Raw genomic sequence first — 21,935 nt, 5'->3', positions numbered from 1 at the left:
TCAAAAAGGCAGCATGTGACCGAAGGGAAGACTGATGTGCCGAATACCTCCCCCCTCCTTTTCCTCCTCTCTCCTCTTGGTATCTGACGGTCAGGGATTCCACATAGCGAGCAGAGATTGATTCTCTTCCCACACAGAGATAGGGCTTGTTTTTCACATAGGGTGATATGAGACTTTCAGAAAGGGTCGGTGGGGGGGGAATAGAGTAGGGTATTGTGCAGGGGCAGTGGGATTGGTATTGGTGGAGATGACAGGATGGTGGTGTGGGGATAGGCAGGACTGATTGGAGTTGAGAAAGAAGTGAAAAACTGAGACAGAGATGGAAAAGCGGACTTGCTCATTGAGGCCGAAGGGATTGGCCCACTGCCTCATTCCAACCACCCTGCGCCCAGAGACTTCTCTCAGGCCGGGTGGTATTGCTTCTGGACAAGTTGTCCTCCGGCGTATAGATCCGCTGTCTTCTAATTCTGATTGATATTAATCAAATTGTCTTCGACTGACACAGCGGCCAAGAGGCACGTTTTTTTTAAACCCAAAAGGCAATTTTCTAAAAGGGGCCCAGGTTGAAGTCTTGCAGCGTTTTTGCCGACTGCTCCTGCCAGGGCTACTGACCCCTGGATAGCACATGTAATGGATGAGTACATATGCCTTGTGCTGTCTTCCTCTCTCTGAGCGGAGGAGACATGAACTAATTAATTACGGGGGATGTTGGCCAGGCTGGACGCTGACACGATCGTTGTGGCTGTGTGGTTATTGACTACTCCGCAGAGGAAAGTTGCTCATTTAGCACTGTGTTGCGAGCCTGGGAGGTCACTGATCATTGTGGAAGGAGCATATGCTCCTTGTTTGTCTGTCTCTGGGCTTGTGTTTGCTCCCGTCACATGCAATGTGTGCAGGGGAGCATGTGTGTTTGCCTTCTCAGATGTGTGTGTGGCATTAATTGCGTGATGTAACTAGTGAACATATTTGCACCTTTTTTGATTAATTCGATACATGACATGTTGAAGTAAATTGACACCAGTTAAATTAAGCAGCTTTTATTTCTTCAAGCTCGAGAGTGGTTGTGGACGTTCCAAGTACAGGGCAAGTAGAGTAGATTAGAGGGTTATGCCCTTGAACATCTCTGGTTCTCTGTATTATTCTGAAAATATAGATTACAGACTCAGGGTCAGGGAGAGCGCCACAGGAGACTATAGAAAACCACTGCAATCATCTCAGCCAGTCTCCAGCCCTGATTCACAGATGCTTTTGAAATTCTAATGCGCGCCAAGATGGATGTGGAAAAGTACTCTGCAGCTTAAAAACAGATAAATTATGATGGCCATCCTTTTACAAAACAGATTGCCTTAATGGCAGGGCCTAAACGTGTAACCGCTTATGGTGTTTCAGCTTTAAATGGCGCACCTCAGGGACCTGTCTTGGTGTTGCAGATCAACCTTGTTCTTTAGGGGAGGAGATGGTTTTCTAATTGCTTTGACTTTTGCCTTTTGCCTTTTGGATCTTAGGTGTGCATACCAAGGGGCCAATGAAAGGCTGAGGAGGGAGGGTCTTCTGGGAGATGTGTGTTATTGTCAATGGGAGAGGTTAAGGTGGAGTCTGTGAGTGTGCTGCTGTTTTATTTATGAGGGTTAACACAAGGCTGAGAGCATACAAGCTTTACTTACTTACTGACAGGCAGGGTTGGGTATTAATGCCCAGCTCTGAATTGGAACTGGTTCAAATTTTAAACAAATTGGTAAGTAAGTTTTTTAATTCAACTTATTGATCCCTAAAAGAGATCTCTGGACCTTCTGCTCTTTCATCCACATCTTCACTAGGCATGCACCTTGATGCATGCATAGTGTTTTCAATATATAGCAGACTGGGGCTGGAGCTCAAAAGAGTGGCTAAGCAAAGTTATCTATTGAAATCGAATCATGGCACGAAAATAATTTAATTTAGGAGAAGAAGTTGGTCTAACATGATAGTGTCTCCAGTCATTGTCAGAATGATCCAGCACATCTATCTCAAGTCAAAACAAACAGAAAGCATCAAACTTGTACAAATCTTTGTTTTCTTTTTCTTATAAAGGAATCAAAAACTTTTGACATCATTTTTACCTTTTTTATGACAGCCTACATGTAAATTCGGAAGAATATCACAGTTTTTTTGCTCTCAGCATGTTTAGTTAACTTTTACTGAAATGATATGCCAAGAATGAGAAAACAAGGATGCAAAGAGAACTAGATCAATAGGAATCAATAGAATCCAAATCCCGAGAATCTACAAGCTACCAAAACAATTCATTATCATCATTTGCTGTCTTTCTTATTTTAAATATCTTTAACGGTCGTTTCTGTTAGTTGAGACCCACACCACAATGGCTCTTTGCCTCTCAACAGAAATAAGAAAAACCCTAAGGAGGAAGCAGCTACAATACACGGCTCAATTAAAAAAAACTGTTAATAAATTATACCTTTAGCATCTTTTCTCTCTCTGCTGTCATAAATCCAATAATAAAGGTCCTATGGGTCTCCTCATAATAGATGAAGACAAAACTCCCCCCGGGACTAATTAGACCATCAGGAAATTACTATCTATTGGATTGTGTACCATTAGAAAAAGAAATCATATTGAGGATATTTCTTAACAAACACTTGTCAGGAAAACATGATCTAGGTGATTCACACGAGACCAAGAGATTTTATCCTCGTGGGTATGATCTTTATTTCTTTCCATCGTCCCAGTTACAGCAATTTGCCGGCTGCACAGGGTGTTTGCAGCGAACATCAGTGTCCATGCAATAGCCCCCGCAGGATCAGAATCTAACAGCTGATGGGGAGGGAGTGACAGCGCCTTTTTTCCCCATCTCCAGCTGATGGAGGTGACAGTGATGTTGCACAGATAATGTGACAGGAGTGAATTGGCAGGTGTACCTTGTTGCAGTTGTTTGGCGGTGGGGGTGAGGGGAGTGAGCTGAAGTTGTGGGTGGCGTGATGATCCTCTGCCTGGCCACAGGGAGATGGTGAATCATACATTTTTAATGGCTGTCTGAGGGGTGCTTACGCGGCTCCTCGTTACTGCCCGTCTGACCTGTCATGGCACCGGGCCCACCAAACCCGAGCAACAGGCCCTCCTTTTTAGACACCTCAATAATTTAGTGCATGTGTTTACAGAACGTTGACAAAGTCAAGTGCACTAGCCCACTGTATACATCCCAGAATGAATAATACATGTGGTCCATTCGGGGAATGTGCCCAGCGTTATGGAAGTTCAGATCTACCACACATAAGCAGAGTAAAATGTCCTGACATTTCAAATATCCACACTGTGCTGAAATGTGCTGAACGCACAGAACTGCTCAGACTCCCCGTGAAGAGGGAGAGTTGGTTAGGAGCTGCTGCTGGTGGTGGTGGTGGTGGGTGCAGTTGGTGATGGTGGGAGGGGCGAGGATTGTACTCCAGAAATAGAGTTCCTCTCTCAGAACAATGGCCTGAATCAAACCCTGCATGGCCACAGGCTCTTTGACGTTACTTGCTTGATGCCTGCGAGCTTTTATCTGTTGTTTGAGATGCTTAGGAGAATTACAGACAGTGAGAACATGTGGGTGTTAACGTTAAGCCAGAATTATATTTTCTTCTCCTCTTTAAGACGGGGAGTCCAAACTATGATCTCAGGAGGATGACGTGCGGGGTGGTGGGATATGAGGATCTCTGGGGAACGAAGGCAGGAATCTGCATCGCTTGTTTTTACTCCACTCTCCCATCAAATGAAGTGTTGAAATCTCATCAGGAGTGAAACGATGACTAATCAATTTTTTACAGTCCCCCCGGTGTAACAGCCTAGGACAAGGAAAAGCCTCTAATTTTTGCTTGTACTTAACAAATGCATGAGTCTGTTGGAAATGGCACAAACAAAATCTGTGAAAGTAATCCAGCAGCGGGAACCAGTAAACAGTGTCCTCAGTGTTGCTTTTTTTTTTTTATCCTTTTTCTCCTAAAAATAACAATCAACACAGAGGAATTACAACTTTGCGAGCCAGCCACTGCACCATTTTACAGTGGACAGAGATGTAAAACACCTCCCTCCAGTCACTCCCAATCAGTGTGATTTTTATGCACGCCATGACACGTGTGCAATGCGGTGGATCATATTTCAAATAGAGTTATTTGCAAGGAAGACATTATGCAGTATTGTGTTAGACCTGTGTACACTACATACGCAAACACAAACAGACATTGCTTGCATTTTGTTTTCCCCAGGCGGCATCAGTGTTTCTGAAATGAAGCAGACAGCAAACATTTCCTGTTTGTTACATTCTAGGTATTACGCCCGTCTCGACTGGAGCAGACGCCTGAACTGCTGTTGGAGGCTTAAGAAATAGACACTGCTACAAATGCTATCAGTACTCCAAGCCTAATGAATGACTCGCATAATTCTTTCGAGTTAAGTTTTGTAATCAGTGTGTGGGGAAAAATGCTCCAAAATGTCACGCTTTTTCAATCGCATATGTGTATATCTGATTTGTATTTGAGTATTACCTTAGATGGAGCAAAGCAGGTAAGACAAGGACTCTGTGTTATTTTCTGTCTTTCTTGCTTGCAAGGCTGCGTTACCAGCCAATCAACTACTGCCTGGGGCCCCAGACCCCCCCAAGGGCCTCAAAGGCCCCACATTCATTGTTTATCAGTTGGTTTAAGGTAATTTGAGCAATTGAAAACCTGTGCATGTCCACAAGAAAGTGATTGTATCAAAATGCAGGGCATATTGCTTTCCTAAAGTGGGAAAAGCCTTTATTAGTACGGCTACATAATTGAAAACAAGACTACCACTTGACTGCAAAGCGGTCTTCCTCGGAAACAAACAATTGCACAAAGGGCAGCTGAGTCCTACACAAGTGAAAATGTGAGAAATTGTATTATGTGGCCTGACCCCCGTCACACCTGATGCAACTCAATGACTAAGCAACATTATTGGTACCAGTGGTGGAAGAAGTATTCAGATCCTTTTACTTAAGTAAAAGTACTAATACCACACTGTAAAAATACTCTGTTACAAGTAAAAGTCCTGCATTGAAAATGTTACTTAAGTAAAAGTATGTCAGTGTCATCAGGAAAATGTACTTAAAGTATTAAAATTAAAAGTACTCAATGCAGGAAAATCCTCACATTTTAGAAACTGGAAACAAGTTCTAGTGTTTACTGGTCTAATCCTTTCAGCTGGACATGTAGGCATTTATATTCTTGGGCAGTTTAATTTATAAAAAAAACATTGTATTGTATAAACTACATATGTTTTGGGTACAAAAATCTTAATGTGTAAAGTTACTAGTAACTAAAGCTGTCAGATTAATGTAGTGGAGTAAAAAGTACAATATTTCTCTCTGAAATGTAACATAGTAGAAGTAGAAACCGGCATGAAAAGAAAATACTGAAGTAAAGTACAAGTACTTCAAATTTGTAGTTAAGTGCAGTACTTGAGTAAATGTACTTAGTTACATTCCACCACTGACTGGTACATGCATACAAATAAAATGTAAAAATAGCAGCAACGTAGCAGTGGAGAGGAAGTTGTTACCTGAAAACCTCTTTTCTGTCCCATTCTTTGCTCTTTGTTTAGTTTGTCACCTTTTCTACCTGTCAAAAACTGTCATGGACTTACCCACAAGGCAATATGTGCATATAATAATAAGATGCACGCAAACTAACAAGTTTAACTAATAAAGGACTTGTTGCTGATCCCGAAAATAAAATGTGGAGAGCAAAACACGCAATCGAACCAAGATAACAAAGAACACAGGATGGGCAAAGAGGTTTTCAACTATAATACAAATCCCTCCAGAAACCAGAAAGGTGGATGAAGTGCTCAGATCTTAGATAGATATACCACAGTGGAAAAATAACCTGTACAAGTAGGCTAAAAGTCCTGCATTCAAAATCTTACTTAAATAAAAGTACAAAAGTATTACCTTCAAAACATACATAAAGTACCAAAAGTAAAAGTGCTCATTATGCAAAATGGCCCATTTCAGAAAACAAAATATATCACAGGATTATAATTACTGATATATTAAAATTGCATTACGTGATACATTATGATAGTATCACTAATGTTGCAGCTGGTAAAAATGGGGTTAATTCCAGGTAGCTTAATCCTTAATAATAGATCATAATTTATCAGTTGATTTATATTTTGTAGTAATAATCTGAATCTGCAAAGTAACTAGTAACTAATGTTGTCAAATAGCGGTGTCACGGTTCTCCAAATTTACGATTCGATTTGACTCTTGACTATAAAGTTACAATTCGAATATATATATATATATATTTTTTTTTTTGTTATTCCAGCTCTGACACTCACAATAACAAGGGACACCTGAATGCACCGTCCAAGCCCGCACGCTTTATCTTCGTTGTTTGTTTGCATAACTCACGGGGAATGCATGTTGTCACACCGGTGACTTCAGGAAAGCAGGAGGAGTTTCACGTTCTACTGTTTTTCCTGTTAACTCCGACTCGGGCAGTGGCCATGGTGTCTGGAAAAGTGCAGCTGAAGGCTACCGGTAAGCTAATGTTAGCCTGTTCCATTAGCTGCATGCTACCTCCAGTAGCTACGCTATGTCGTCAGAGTGTAGTTTCCTCCTCCTTCGGACACGCGCAAGTAGGCTAGGAGAATTGCCGATACTGCTTTTGATTTCGATAATTGAAATTAAAAGCTCCTTTCGTTCGATTTTTGATTTAAAATCGTAATCGTGACACACCTATTGTCAAAGAAATGTAGTGGAGTAAAAAGTACAATATTGGCTTCCCAAATGTAGTGGAGTGGAAGTATAAAGTTGCATGAAACGTACAAGTACTTTGGTACAGTACTTAAGTAAATGTACTTAGTTACATTCCACCACTGGTAGAAACCAGGACATCAGCAGTTGAAAAAAACATCATGATTGCGTACAGGAATTCACCAAATTACTACAAACTTGGGGTTTAAATATAGACTCGCTCATTTTTGCCCCAGGAACCCAAAATTCTATAATATGGTTCTGGGATTGCTCAAAACTTCAACAGCATCCACAAAAGTTTCTTCCGCGTTAATTAAGAGACTAACCTGTGCAGCACTGGACAGAAGAGTAGGTTTAAGTCCTGCATTTGGTATGGAGCCCCATCATCTTTTGGGACTTTGGGGGTTCCGTAATTTAGAAGGAGCTGCATGTAATGTCAATAAAATGTCAACATTCATATCCTTCAGCAAAACAGATCACAGTGGATTGACCTGCCGGGACACTGGCTGTAGGGTAATATAGGGCTGGTTGTTGGGAGCATTTGCAGAGATGGAATTATACATACACACACATGTAAGCGCTGCATTCACCTGGGGGGGTATGTTGACGGGAGCTGACTCCTGATTGAGGGGCTGTCCCTCTCTCCCTTTGCAGATTTATGACTGAGAGGATTTGTGTCCAGTCCAACTTATCTTGCTGATAGACAGCCTTGTAGATTTCCTCAGAGTGGATTTATGTTCTGTAGGCACCAGCGTTGTTGGCGCTCTGCATCTCGCATATTCCCGTTTTACACTTTATTGGAACTTTACATTTCCACACGGCTGTGTCGTCATTGCTCTGAGTGGCTCTCAACCTCCAGCCATTTCCTGGAAATGTAATTATTTATGCTCCAGCGTGGAGAAAAGATTTTATAAGCAGCCTCACATTTTTATCTAATTTTCCCCCTCGTCTCTGTTGATGGCAGATAATGGTGTTGGATTTCTAGCGCTTGCCATATATGGAATATTATTTTACTACATTATTTTAAAGTCAGTGTGATTTATGGGGCCCAGACTCAAGACGTGATGATCGTAATTAATCGGAACCGTCGTGAGAGGAAAAGGCCAACCACTGGTCTGTACACGGCATATGGCTGTGCGATCTTATTCTCCCTGCACCACGTCTCACTTCTTTCACCTGAATCAGCACGTTTGGCTTCTCTGTGCAAAGCGTGCTCCGCCAGAATCCAGTCATCAAGGCATCACTCATTAACACACATCTCTGTTTGCCCATACAGTTGAAAAGGTTTTATCCCCAAAACATATACTCCATTCATTCTACCCACAGCAGGAAAATAATGCACTTTTTGGATTCAATTTTGAAAAAAAAAAACACACATCTTGTATCACTCCTTATTGTAGACATTGTTTGGCAGGAAACAGACAGGATCCTGTTTGTAGCTCGCATGCCCCAGATGGAGGGACTGGCTCATGTGTTGACCTCCTCATACCGAGCACATTTGCAGAAATAACACTCATGTGAGCGTCAGACTGGCAAACAAAGGAGACACTAGTAGCTGGAGAGCTGGAAAGACAGAGAAAATTCTGAGTAATATTGATCTTAGTTAATTAGATTCCTATCTAGTCTCTCGGGACTGGTGTTCCGGCAACACATTTTAGAGTGAAGAAAGTGGCTGAGAGATATACCAGTATATGAACTCAGTTAATTTAATTTCAAAGCCCCGAGTACAAAATGTGATTTGATTATTGGGAATATTTTTCATGTCTAATTACAATTTCTCTTTTCTCCCCTAAAGTTTATCTAAACTTTTTTTTTTTGATTATTTCTCAGTGAATCCTAATGAATCTCAGTCCTTGTTTAGAACTAATGACCAAGTGTTTATCTCCCCACCCCAGCCCACCACCACCAAATCCCTCCCCATGCAGTTCAGTAATTTAATATGTAGTGCAGAGAAATGAGATTGGAAATTGAACACCGATATTGTTAGTTTCTCCACTCATTGAAACTAAATTAATTTGCACATTGAATCCCTAATTAGAAAGTATTTTATTTCACTTTACCTCGAGTTGACGCCTGTGCGATAAAATATGATATTATAAAAGTAGGTGCAATTATCATTCAATTATCATTCGATGCATCTAGTAAAACCTGAGCAGCTTCCTTTGAAATGCAACATAAGAAGCATGATGTATGTTTTTAACCGTCCTCGTCTTCAGTTTTGTCAGTAGATTGCAGTGTTGTGGTTTCGCTGTGTTGTCGCCCTGTGCTGTTTCTTCTCTTGACACTTGTGTGTGTGTGTGTGTGTGTGTGTGTGTGAGATGACAAGGGGGAGGGGTCATGTTGGGAAGCGGCGGCCTGACGTCCCCGGGCCACACACCAGGTCACCGGCTTTCATGGCTGATCTGTTTGTCATAATAGCTTTTAAAAGGTCACGTGTTGATTAAAATGAATGATGGTTAAAAGCACCCGTTTGGTCACACACACACACACACACACACACACACACACACACACACACACACGCACACGCACACACATGCACGCACGCATATCCGCAGGTCATGTCCAACAGTCTATAGTGCCATTTGTTATGGATGTATGCAGAGACGGCTGCAGATAGATGAATTAGTGGAGTAGGTCAGGCAAATATATGAAAAGCTCCACACTGTTGAAATATCGTCACATTCTGCGTGTGTCACTTGGTACAGCGAGCGTGCATGTGAGGGATTTCTTAGTAATATGGTCCAAACCCGAGATACAGTACAAGCAGAAGAAGAGAGACGTGTAGCATTAGCACTCGCTGAAAAGGATTATCCATGTATTCTCCTCACACTTGTCACCATTTATCTCTTACACATTATTTTCGCGCTGCTCTGGCCCTCTCCTACCAGATTCTGGCTTTGCTGCAAGGCAATTGCTCCCTTGCATCGCTGGGGAATTCATTGCACTGCTCTGCTAGAGATCCAAATGTATTACTATGAGGCTGCTGTGACTGGCTGGCTGTATGGGGACGTACCTGTGTCTCACTTAAAGCCACCACCCCCAACCCCTCTTTTCCTGAGCAGCTCCCCGCCTCCAGGCATCTCGTTGTATGGGGGCTATAATTGTTGCTGTAAATTCTGCCGCTCCCGTACGCCCCTGTCTTAACCGCCCATTACACATGGTTCACTACGGCCCTTGTTGATTGCGGCTGTCAAGAAGGGCAGATTTATGCACTCTGGCTTGGAGACGGAGGGATGGAAGGGAGGAGTGAGAGAAGGGTGATTAGAGGGAGGCAGGTTTATCAGATGAGCTCGCGCTTGACCCCTCCTCCAGCCCCGGTTTACCCTCGCTGGCGTAGGTGGAGATGAGTGAGGCTGATCAGCCAAAGCGGTCCGGCATAGCAGGACTTTGTCCAAGCCTGCGAGATGGAGGGAGAAACAAGTGCTCTAAAGTGGGCTGGTGATGAGATCTAGGCCTGATCCGTTGAGCTTTTGTTGTGCTGTTCACACACACACACACACACACACACACACACACACACACACACACACACACACACACACACACACACACACACACACACACACACACACACACTCCTCTCAGCCCTCGGCCAGCCTCTCAGACACTCTGTCCTTTCTCAGAAAACACCACTTGTGTAACAAAGGCTGCTAATCTGTTGAGTACAGCGAGCCCAGTGTGGGGGGAAAAGCACTTCCTCAGCCCATCACAGAGTCCGCTGTGGTCACACTCTAATCCACTGAGCCATCACAGCACTAAAATAAACCATTATGGGCTGATAGGTCCTCTGCTCTGCTCAGCTCTGCTCTGTGCCACTATGTTGTTATAAATCAATAGAAAGCTAATCAGACGCAACAACGGATTTATTGTAAAAGTATAAGTGAAAATTATCAAACAGTTGTTGGTTAAAAGTTCCCAATTGAGTTGATTGAGCATTAATTAAATGAAAATTACACACAGTTGATACTCTAGTAAACCATTATTTCATGCTGTGTCATTGTTATGCAAAAAATAATTTGATAATCTTTAATTCTATTCTATTTTACCCTGTCCTGTTGTGTCTTGATATATTTCCCCACTCTACTTTGTCCCACTAGTGTCCTTTTTAAACGGATCCGTCCACAGCTGCTGTTTGTTAGATAGTGATAGATAGTGCTTGTTGCCCAGTTGGCAGCATTACTGTAACGCAGCTAAACGTGCACAAGTCTCTAAGTGGTCCCTAAGTTGTCCTGCGGGATGATGGGATGCCATAGCAGCAGCAGTAATGGAATTACAGGAAAGACCCTGCCCTGGTCGCACTGGTGAAAGGTAACAAATGGAGGATGAGATGGAGTAAGGGGGAGAGGCAGAGCCAGAGCTAACAGAGCAATCTACACTATGGCACTTATGGAATTATCCAGTTCACCTTCTTTAGACCAAGGAATCAATGGCACTCATTAATAATTCACACAGTCTTAGGAGGGAACCATAACTGTCATAAATGGTAATTTTGTTTGATCATTACAATCTTTTTCATTGGGATAAACAGACAACATTATTCATCAGCAGCACATAAGTATAAATATTCATGACACACACACACATTATGTATATAGCATAGCAAGCGACCTGCAGAAGGAAAAAATAAATATATATATATATATATATATATATATATATATATATATATATATATATATATATATATATATATATATATATATATATATATATATATATATATACAGGCTATATTGATGTGATTTCCCCTGCATGATGAAATAATTTACAGAATTGATTAAGATCAAGGCTAATATTTACGAGGCATGTATGCACCCGAGCCCTGCTCTGTCATGTGGTAGATGGATGATAAGCGTCACGGAAACATCAGAGGAAGTAGCGGGGAATTCTGAGGCACTGTCTGCGAACACCGCTCCCTCGCATGCATCGCCACAATATGTCACCGTCATTTCATTAGCCTCCGAGACTATCAAGTTTGAACCACTTAGAATTTTTATTTATAGGTCCATTGCTTCCTTAGTATCATCGAAAACACAATCACAGTTACTGCTGCAATCCATATCTCTCTGTTGTGTCTAAAATAAGGGCTATGATATTAGATTGCGACGACGGGCGGCTTTGCTTATGAGTCAGAATAAACAGATGGGCTATTACAGAGACTGAAGCAAATTGAGGTCATCGAGCAGGTCTTGTGAATCGTGCGTTCAAGACGTCGGGCGTCGGTGTAAAGCAGGGAGGAAAGAGTTTTGTTTAAGAGGTGTCTTTGGCGCAAATGTATTCAGCGCATATGGAAGAGGACGGGCCTCAGCCGTCAATGGGCAGGGATAATTTGATGAATGCGTTCCCCACTCTCTCCCCCCCCCCCCCCCCTTCACCACCACTCCCCACCCCTCCATAACCAGATTTCTTGTTCTCTGGCTTCATTTTTGTCTCTCAGATGAAGTGAGAGTGGTGGAATTTGCTACATTTTGTATTCATGCTGGTTCGTCTCGTCTGTGTGACCGCAGGGCCGTGTGACTCCGTTAAAAAAAAAACAAAAAAAAAAAACACACAAAAACGGAATCTCTGTGATCAGCCTCCCTCCAGCGCTGTTTCTCCTCTTTGAGCTTGCGTTGCTCAACATGGGTGTTAAGGAAAGGAAGGTGGGGGAGTATGTGTAATGTATGTGCATGCGTGTGGCTGTGTCTAAAATGTAAATGATGAGCTGTCATTACAGTCCGTGCATCACACAGACAAAGCAGGTTTTGTCTTTCAGCTGTTTCTGTCTTCAGCCAAAGGATCTGATCTTAGCTTTGTTTTCCTTTTTTCCTCACAAGTGTGTCGGTGCGTGTACAGGATGTGTGGGAGCAGCCACTGAATGCATGCTAGTCACCACCGGGGAGCGATTTAAGAGCCTTTTATAGAGATAGATCCGTCCGGTTTACTGGGCTGAAGCTGGCTACCAAGAATTGTGACAGACATGTGCCTGCTAGACCTCATACATAAACCACTGGGGTGTTTGTATGCGGTTGTGTATGTGTGTGTGTGTGTGTGTGTTGTCGGAGATAGCAATAGCCGTTGTATCTCAGCTCACGTGCCTTTCCTTCAATTGCCCAATCAGTCAGTGGAACCCTTCAGACAGTCTCCTCTTAATAAGGAAGCTTCCAGCCCAATTCCCACAGATAGCCTAAGTAAATCAAACCGGTGAGGAGGAGAGGAGAGCCTCTTCAATCAGGCTCTAGAGAATGGAGCCTGGGCAACTCTGGCACTCCAGACAATAAGAGAGAGGGAGCGAGGGAGGGAGGGAGGAGGAGATACAGTGATATTCCGGTATGGTGATGACTATGCTCAGAGTGAGGTATACTATTCATCTGGCCTCAGCCATCTTCTCAGAGCTGCATCTCTGCACCCTCAGGTCCTTTACACTCTGCATCCTACTGTAAAATATTTCCCATTGTAATTCATGTTATGCCGCGAGAGCCTGGGCTTTCGGTACAGGCTCGCAAGTGCATGCCCCCCCCCCCCCCCCCCCATCCGCAACCTCCTCCTTCATCCACCCCGCTTGCAGCTCTATGATACGGTCCTCATGGCGAGCTGAGTGAGCCATAATACCATGTTTTGTATTCAACCCCGATAGCAGCCATTTCAGCAAAGCCACAAACCAGGGGCCCCAGCTTGCACGTTGGTCAGGGTTCAGGTTGGACCATTCGGAACAGTCCCACGTCGGCAATTTGGGGCAAGAGCGCTCCAGGCCACATGCGCCTTGTCCGTCCATCACAGGTTGAAAGGGAACAGGGGAGGAAAAGAGGGAGCCGGGCGAAGAGGAGGAGGGGGACAGGCTGAAGTTGAAAGGCGAGGCCCTGGCATCTGCATCAGGCCAGCAGATGTGGCGATCCTGGTCTATTTGAGCTAAAGTGATGATTAAGGGATCATGGCCCTTAAATAGACAATCCTGTTTACCCAGTTTAGGGCTGCAATCAATCCGCCACTCGCCAGATTAATTGAGACGCTTCCGATTGATTTTCTTTTTTTTCTTTTTTCTTCTTCACCCTCCTCCTCCTCCTCCTTTACTCCTGCTCGGCCTTCCCATCAATGACTTCTCAAACTGCCCGGCCATAATTCATGAGAGGGGGCCGCAGGGAGTGGAGTGAGGACTGGGCTTAGTGCATAGGTAAGTGCATGTAAAAATGTATGACATCACGTCACTGCCTGCCTACAGTGCTGTACATGTGTGCCTTAACAGTGGCGTTGACTTGAGAGACGTGATAACCATCTTTTGGTTGACACACTCGTGTAAAGACATTAAGCTATTTTTTTGACATCATTGCCCATTTCACTGTAACCTACCTATTTTTATTTCTTTATTCCGGTTTGTACGCACTTCCTTTTGCCTCATTACTTAAATGTGTGTTGGTATAGGAAATGTCATAAGATATGTCAGGGTGAGGACATTTCTCTACTGTCCCACCTGTAACGATCCTCATTAGTGACAGAGGAGGCATCAGTTAATTAGGCCAAAGGGATGAACTTTACACACACACACACCCGTGGCACCAGCTGATAACCGCATCAAGATGTGAGAGCCTCCCCTCTCTTTCCTCTGGAAAAGAGGTGAGAGGGGAAAGGCTTTCTTTCTCGGCACTCAGTGTTTGCTTTAGTTTTTTCCTATATGAAAAAAAAACCACTTGGATGGTCACGTGTGATCTTATATGTTTGACGTATGTCTACGCACATTTAATTGGCTGTGAATAAACTGTCTGTATATTTATTTATTTGTGTTGATCGGAGAATGATGGGAAGGAAGGTGAAGGAAGTCACGATTGAACTCTTCTCCAGCAGGTCTCCTTCATGTGAGACAGTGTGTGTCAGCCATCACTACCATCTGTCAGCACAGAGAATCTTTAAAGACTCTCCTCTGCACTTTGCCTTCAGGGCAAACTCATTACTCATGTTGGTACCCCTCCACCATCACTCCACCACCCACCCCCACCCCCCACCCCCCAACCCCAGCTTCCAATAAGCAAAAGAAAAACAAAAGCTGGAAAACAAGGCAATGAGGGTATCAGTTTTGGCAGTGCCTTCTGAGTGCTCACTCTTACAGAGGCAGATTTGTCAGGCTTTGCGAGGCTGCTCCTTGACAGCTTAAGCACAGCAGCTACCTCACTGTGAATTTTCTGTAGCGTTGTGTGCAAAGTAGCCATAGATCATCTCCGAATCCCTTCTTCTCTGGGTCAGCGTGATGAAGCAACACGGATGATTGCCTGAGCATGTTATGTTAATCACGGCGGTAATGCAGTTTGCCTGTTGGTGATACTTTATTGAATGTGACAGCAAACATCAACAGGGACAAGATGACATGTAGTTAGCCATACGCATAGTGTTTAAAAAACAAAAGGAGCATCCTTGGATCGATCCCTCTTTGCTTGTCACCAGGATAATAAAAGAATTGGCCAAGTACAACCACAGTTTGGTTTGTGGTATGTAAGCTAATAAAAGAAACCTATTTTACAGTCACAGTTTGGACATGGGTTGCGGTGAGTAAACCGCTGAAAGCGTGTGCATGCGTGCCACATGATGGTGCACACTACGTATGTATAAAAAGCATTTTAAATATGGATTTCTCAGATGAGACTTGCAGGTGTGCAAGCAAGGTGCTTTGTGGAAGCGCGGCACTTCCTCCTTCTGTCTTGTGCTCTAATTTGATTACAGACTGATTAAACCCTCCCTAATGCAGTCAGAGCTACGGCATGCTAATGTAATAAAATCACTTACAGCTAAAACAGGTTAGCTTAATTGGCAGGAGGCACGATGCTGGGATTTGCATTAAATTATTTATTTGCTTAGCAGACGCCCTTATGCAGGGCAACTCTCAATTCCATTATACACATTAGCCATTTGCGCAGCCAATTTAGCTTGAGCACCTCGTTCAAGGATAGTACAACAAGTGTCGAATCGCCCCCTCCATCGCCACTATTTCAAGCATCCACAAACCACACCACCTACCACCCTCCATTTTGTGTGGTTGAGGATCATCAAGAGAACAGGAAGTGGTTCCTGGATTGGAGGCCACAATTGACACATTGTCAAAGTATTTTGTTATTGTTGTTGTTGTTGTTGTTGTTGCCCTCCAGCAATCCAGCATGTTCACTCAGTGTCTGGAGTTAAACATAAACAGCACACACCAACATTAGTGCGCTGTCCCGGTCAGTCCACTGAAAGTCAAAACGTAATTGAGCTGCTCCATTAGCACTGGGATCAAACAGATGGTGCCCCCGTTCTTTTATTCACCCATTTATGTGGGCATGTCATTCTTCCAAGTGTAAAAAAAAGTAATAGATGGAATGAGTGTGTGTGTGTGTGTGTGTGTGTGTGTGGGGGGGGGGGTTGCGGGTGCTCAGGGATAACTGTGGGTGCCTGCACACTCCCACCTGTTAACTAATCTTTCAGCTTGGTCTGGCAGCACGATCATCTCTTCCTCCAACAGCCTAATGGCTAACCTAGTTATCAGACAAACTGTACACAACACAACAATTGGTGTCTACACTTAAACGAATGAATTGGATATGGCACCTACCATAGATTAGGTTACACCAAATGTTAAACTTAAATTCTTTATAGAGCAGATTCATTTCGAGTTACTACACATTTTTAAATTATCACCGTGACCACATAATAGTCCAAAAAAACGTTGTATTTTTATATTTGTAAGTCTTTGGCGGAACTGTCATACGTGCAATCGAAAGTATAAACAAAACACATATTTCTTCCTTTTTATCATATGACAAAAACCACCCAGTGACGTATCAAACTTAGTAACCGTGTTGATGAGAATCCATTTCTGATGAAGCAACACTTGCCAAGGTTTATATTTGGCTTTGCGCATTCAATTTGCTTTACATTTAATACAGTGTCTTTCACCCAGTAACGGAACTGGCTGCCTGCCACAGAGGCTTTTGATTGGAATTGAATGCACAGTCATTTTCTCTAATATAAATCAATACTCCCCAAACCTGCCACCACACATTTTAGATGCTCACTATTGCTCAATTGCAGTTTGGAGCACTAGTGAAACGGTCAAATGCTTGACACATTTTTTGCAGCGAGATTAGTCTGTTTTTGAAATCTTGGAAAACAAATCACTTAGGAAACACTCAGACGTAATCATATTACCTTGCTAAGTAAGAAGTTTCAGATCCCTTCTTCCTCTCAAACTTCTGAAATATTTCCCCAAGTCCAGCGTGTGTCGGCTCACGGCTGCTGTTGGCACTGCCTGCCCTGGTGGTTTGTGTCGACTATTGTTCAGTGTCATTACACGTCTCCTTTGATTCCCTGCATTTACACTCCTGTTTGAAATGTGATGCGGGTCGATTGGCTGGATTGGTTTTTAAAAAAGGCGTGTATTACAAAGTGAAACAGTTGACCAAACGATCAGATACTAGATCCCCAGCTGCGCTGCATGCGTTTCTCTCCATTCTTTCCTTCTGTTTTCTTTTCTTTGTTTTTTTTTTTCTCGCTACAACAGCAGTATTGTTTGCATTAAGGGCCTGGCTGGAGTAAATGGAGCTGTTTTCAATTAGTTTTCAAAGTGCTTATCCCATTAAAGGTAATGACTTATTGATTTAACGACAGTGGCGCTTTTGGTGTGAAACACGGTGCTATTATGACTCTCTCCTCTGTTGTTTGAAAGGGGCCAGCGATACCGAGCGTCGGGTGAACGCCTTCAGTCTCAGCCTTCCCATGACCATGGCGCTCGTTGTTTTTGCTGCGGTCCCCGGGTCATTATTGAGTGGCATAAGTAACTCTGTGCTCGCGGGGCGGAGCAGGTGATTTTTTTTCTCTTTCTGGCCTTTTGCCAGCGGTGTCAGCTGGGATCCAGGAGCCATCACAGAGGTGGGAGAGCCTGATGTCATTGTCAATGTTCCTGTGCGTCCCGCAAACCGCAGTGCAGAGGCGGCGATGGTAGGGCCCCGTGCAAGCTAATGTGCCCGCTGCCTCCCCGTGGGTTCCACTTTGCCATGCAGCCATATGGCCTTGCTCCTCCCCTCAGTAATCCCTCACTGGTGTCAGCATCCAACCCAGGAGGACCACACTTTTGTGTTCTCTCCTTCTCACTCTCCCACTCTGTTTTTCCCTTTCTCTTTTCCCTCAGATCATTTTTTTGTTGTTGTTCCACACAGGTTTTTTTTTGTTCTTCCTTCTTTGGCGTTCTGTGTATCTCCCTGTTGAACTCCTTTTGTTTCCCGTCTCATTCTGTCAGCATGCTAAAGGTTGAAAAGTTGTTTTTCAACCTTGACAGAAGTTTCAGAGGCCGAACAGCTCATCGGTACAGTAATATGCATCCTGCTGAGATAATTGGCTTTCACTTATAACTCATCATTGCTAAACGCTAATGTACTCCGTGTCCTCGGTATCGTCAGAAAACACTGCGTCAGTTAAAGGCTGACATATCTTTAATTGCTATTATGACTCCTTTAAATATTCTCTGCTATCCTTCTATACTTAAACAGACTCGGTCATCCACATTCTGATTTCTTATCGCTAATTGAGCTCAACAGCAGTCGTATCACTGCTGTGAGGGATAACCAGGAGCAATCCGAGTTAGCTTCCTTGTTCCGCTGATTTCTTTTCTGCTAGAGTATGGATATGTACTGGACCAGGAGCAAGATGCGCAGTTGCTGACAGTCGCTGTTTCAAGTAATGAGACAAGTGATAAGTCAGCCAGCGACCTTGTCTTATTCCCTTTTGCTTTCTCTCTCCCATTTCAATCTGAGATATGCACACCTGCTGGGCTGAGCACAGTTATGTCTTCATCCTCCACTGTAATAAGTTCTGCTTTAACAACCGAAATAAACAATAACAGCTGGACTTAAGTGCTAAAACAATTACTGTAGATGATTCATTAGCACATTAATTAAAATCATTGCTATTTAATTAATGAATTAATCACAAATCATCCCAGGTTTACTACACTACATGGCCAAAAGAATGCGCTCACCCAAACATCCCAGCCATACGGTATATGCCATTGTTGAACATGTCATCCCCGAATCGTGGGCATTAATCTCTTGCTATAACAGCCACCACTCTTATGGTTTCAGGCTTTCCACCAGGTGTTTGAATCTGGCTGCAGGGATTTGCTCCCATTCAGCCACAAGAGCATTAGGCAAGGCAAGGCAGCATTATATACTATATGTAGCACATTTTAGCAACAAAGCAATTCAAAGTGCTTCAGTGAGGTCCAACACTAATGTTTGGTGATAAGGTCTTGGAACCCATTGGCTATTATCTGACGAACATTTAGTCTTTTATTAATTTACTTTTTAAAAAAATCTGCATTCATATGCAGATGTCTGTTCATATAGATTAGCCAAAATGTTGTCTGGACTTGGACCTGGTTGCTAATTGTACTGTCCAGCGCACGGAAGACAAAGTCTTGGCCCAGATATCTGCTGGCTACACTGGAACACCCGGAATATTGGCCATTGCCCCCAGACGCTAAGTCGTCGTCAGACCAAAAGCTGATGGGTTCCGAGATTGTTCCTTACAAAGTGAGGAAAACCAGTTCTTTATGGACCTGGTTTTGTGCACAGGGGTATTACCATGTTAAAACGGGAAATGGCCCTTCCCAAACTGTGCCACAAAGGTAAAGTAACGGCAGAATATGTATTGTATTGTATGCTCTAGCATTAAGATTTCCCTTCATTGAAACCACTGGTTTAGACTACAAGTAGAAAATGGGATGTGTTCAAGGATGTCCTTGTACCTTTGGCCATATACTGTAGTATATATAAAACTATCATAAAACTAAAGCCTGAGCTGTAAAATGGGGAAATAGTGCAGAAGGCCTTTGTTAGACCGATGCTGACATCTAACATTCGAAACAACTTTGAACAACTTTTAGGCTTCATTGAGACATTGGTCTGGTACATTGATGAATAACAAAAAAAAAGCTTGTTTGGTAGAATTATTTGGGGGAACATAGCAGCTGTAGGATACAGCTCCAACTTCCCACCCCTGTAAATAGAAGCAAAACCAAGAGAACACCAACATACATTTAAACTTTGTCAATAAAACAAATAAAAAAGATGCCACAGCAAACGCAGAGTTTGATTGCGAGTCTCTGTGTTCCTCAGTGTAAAGGACCACAGCAATGACTTCTTATTACCAAAGATGGGGACAAAATCAATAAAAGAATGAACCTGCAGAGTACCACTTTAACAAAGATACCCCTGATGAGGCCGTCTACATGTAATGGGAAGTTTTTCACCGAAAGAAAAGAACCTTGGCTTCTTCCTTTATCTGATTGTCGTTTTTAACTGCCTCTAGTGGCTTTTTGAGTCGGCAGGACACGCTGTGAAAACCTTGCAGCTTGTCGAGCCCATACACAGTTATTGAACAGCTTGTCTCACTGCTCACTGTCAGCGAGCAACTTGATTTCTGTTTCCCTAAGGAATGAAAATGAAATTATTTTTGCGCTCAGTAGGATGTGTGATTGACACAGCCTACGGTATGCACAGGCTTCCTGTTTTTTTAATGCTTTATAATGTCCATAAGAGCTCTTTTTTTTCATTTACTGTTATTATTTTTGTGTTATTACTATTCTTTTTTTTAATCTCCTTTTGATTATTGTATTATTGTTAAAAATGAAAGTGTTATATTTAGCTTACCATTTGCCCTCGCTCTGCGCTTTACATGAGTAACAGCATGGTGGTGATGGTATGTCATATTACAACCTATTTTTTATATATAGTTAGCATCTGTGATGATTAGGGCTGGGTATCGAATAGTATCGAATAGTACTTTTTAGGCACCGACTGAATTGCCTAATAATATCGAGTATTGAAAAAAAGCCTCGTCATTCAATACCCAATTTCAATACCTAAAAAGAAGTAAATCTCATCAGAGTCGGTGAGCCAATAAGCATGCAGCATGCTTCTACCGAGATTTAATAATGCTGCTGATTGGCTGTGTAATGGTACATGCTGTAGAGACAGTGCTCACGTAGTAGTAGCTGAAAAACAAATTAAAACATTTGTGCCATAGTTTGTACTGTTATTCCTTTTTGTTTTATAAAATTAGTATCGAAAAAAGTATCGAAGTCACGGTATTGGTAGCGGTACCGGTATCAAAATGTTTTTGAACGATACCCAGCCCTAGTGATGATACAAATAATTGTAGCGTGTCACAGCTAGATAACACATCCCATTTTGTCTTATTGTTCAAGGTAGCTCCTTTACCTGCAGTCGGTGATACACAGGGGGGGAGGGATTGAAGAGATTCTGACAGCAGCCCCAGCTGACAGCGCTCAGCCTGTGTGAGATTATATGAACAGTGTGCTTTCCACTGCAGTGTGTGCATACACGATAGACCCATAGCAGTTTTTGAGAAAGGAGACATCTCATTTGTTTCCAGCGCATCACGTTCTTTTGTAGAGAACCTGGTCGGAGCAGGAGTCAGTCGGGCCAGAGGCCAACAGACGAGCGAAAACACTCTCGCACTGTATGTGCATGAAAGCTCGGCCCTGTGTTTGGCGCGCTGCATTCAGATCGCCCCAAGCAGTGAGAGGTTGGTGCAACATGTACACCACCTAGCTCTCGAAACAACAAAAAAGTAGTGTGCAATATAGTAGAAGACTATAAGGCCATCTGAGAGTAGAGGCAAGAGGTTATGGTCCTCCTACGGATAATTCCAATAAATAGACCAGATCTGGGTTTCAATCCAAGAGGTTTTTATGCAAAATGAAAACGGAATCAGCCGGAAAAGCTCACTCAAAGTGGCACACTCACTTGATATATTTTTTTTATATTGCGAAACAAAGTTTTTGGTAACAAAGAAATCATTAGCCGTGAAAATACATTTATTCAACATATAATGGTGTTGTAAGTGAGTAACTTATAGACAATAATGGAATACATGTGGCAAATAGTTGGTGCAGCAGTTCGTCAGAAAATAGAAAAAATGTCATGTCAGTCAATTTTAATGTCCAAATTGCTGGATCCATATAAAAAAACAAATTTCTTGTTTCTTGGCCCATTGCTTAAACAAAATCATTAAAATAATTTTTTTGTGATTATCTGCTAACTATGAACTGGTCCGCAAATATAACCCTAACTAAATCTAACTCACTCTAACTCTAACCCTGTGTCGGCTTTACAGATCTCTTTGCCCATGCCTCTTCATCCAGAATCTCACCCAA

General features: G+C 42.8%; 1 protein-coding gene across 10 annotated transcripts in view; it reads left to right on the top strand.

Moving 5' to 3' along the window:
- LOC116064006 (RNA binding protein fox-1 homolog 3-like) overlaps positions 1 to 21,935 on the top strand; it is a 428,560-nt gene that overhangs the window by 248,702 nt on the left and 157,923 nt on the right. For 3 of the 10 annotated variants that reach the window (XM_035996929.1, XM_031319062.2, XM_031319059.2), the window contains exon 1: positions 6,350 to 6,541. The exons of 5 other annotated variants lie outside the window; for them this stretch is intronic. In XM_035996929.1, the coding sequence (XP_035852822.1) occupies positions 6,418 to 6,541 (124 nt within the window). In that variant the 5' untranslated portion in view covers positions 6,350 to 6,417. Of the gene's footprint in view, positions 1 to 6,349; positions 6,542 to 21,935 lie in introns of those variants that run through there. 2 more of the 10 variants (XM_031319060.2, XM_031319061.2) reach the window with 1 other exon arrangement.

The sequence above is a fragment of the Sander lucioperca genome, chromosome 21 (assembly GCF_008315115.2).
Source record: "Sander lucioperca isolate FBNREF2018 chromosome 21, SLUC_FBN_1.2, whole genome shotgun sequence".
In the NCBI taxonomy this organism is placed as follows: Eukaryota; Metazoa; Chordata; class Actinopteri; order Perciformes; family Percidae; genus Sander; species Sander lucioperca.
The sequence above is the reverse complement of the archived record's forward strand: the minus strand, read 5'-3'. Positions and strand labels throughout refer to the sequence as shown.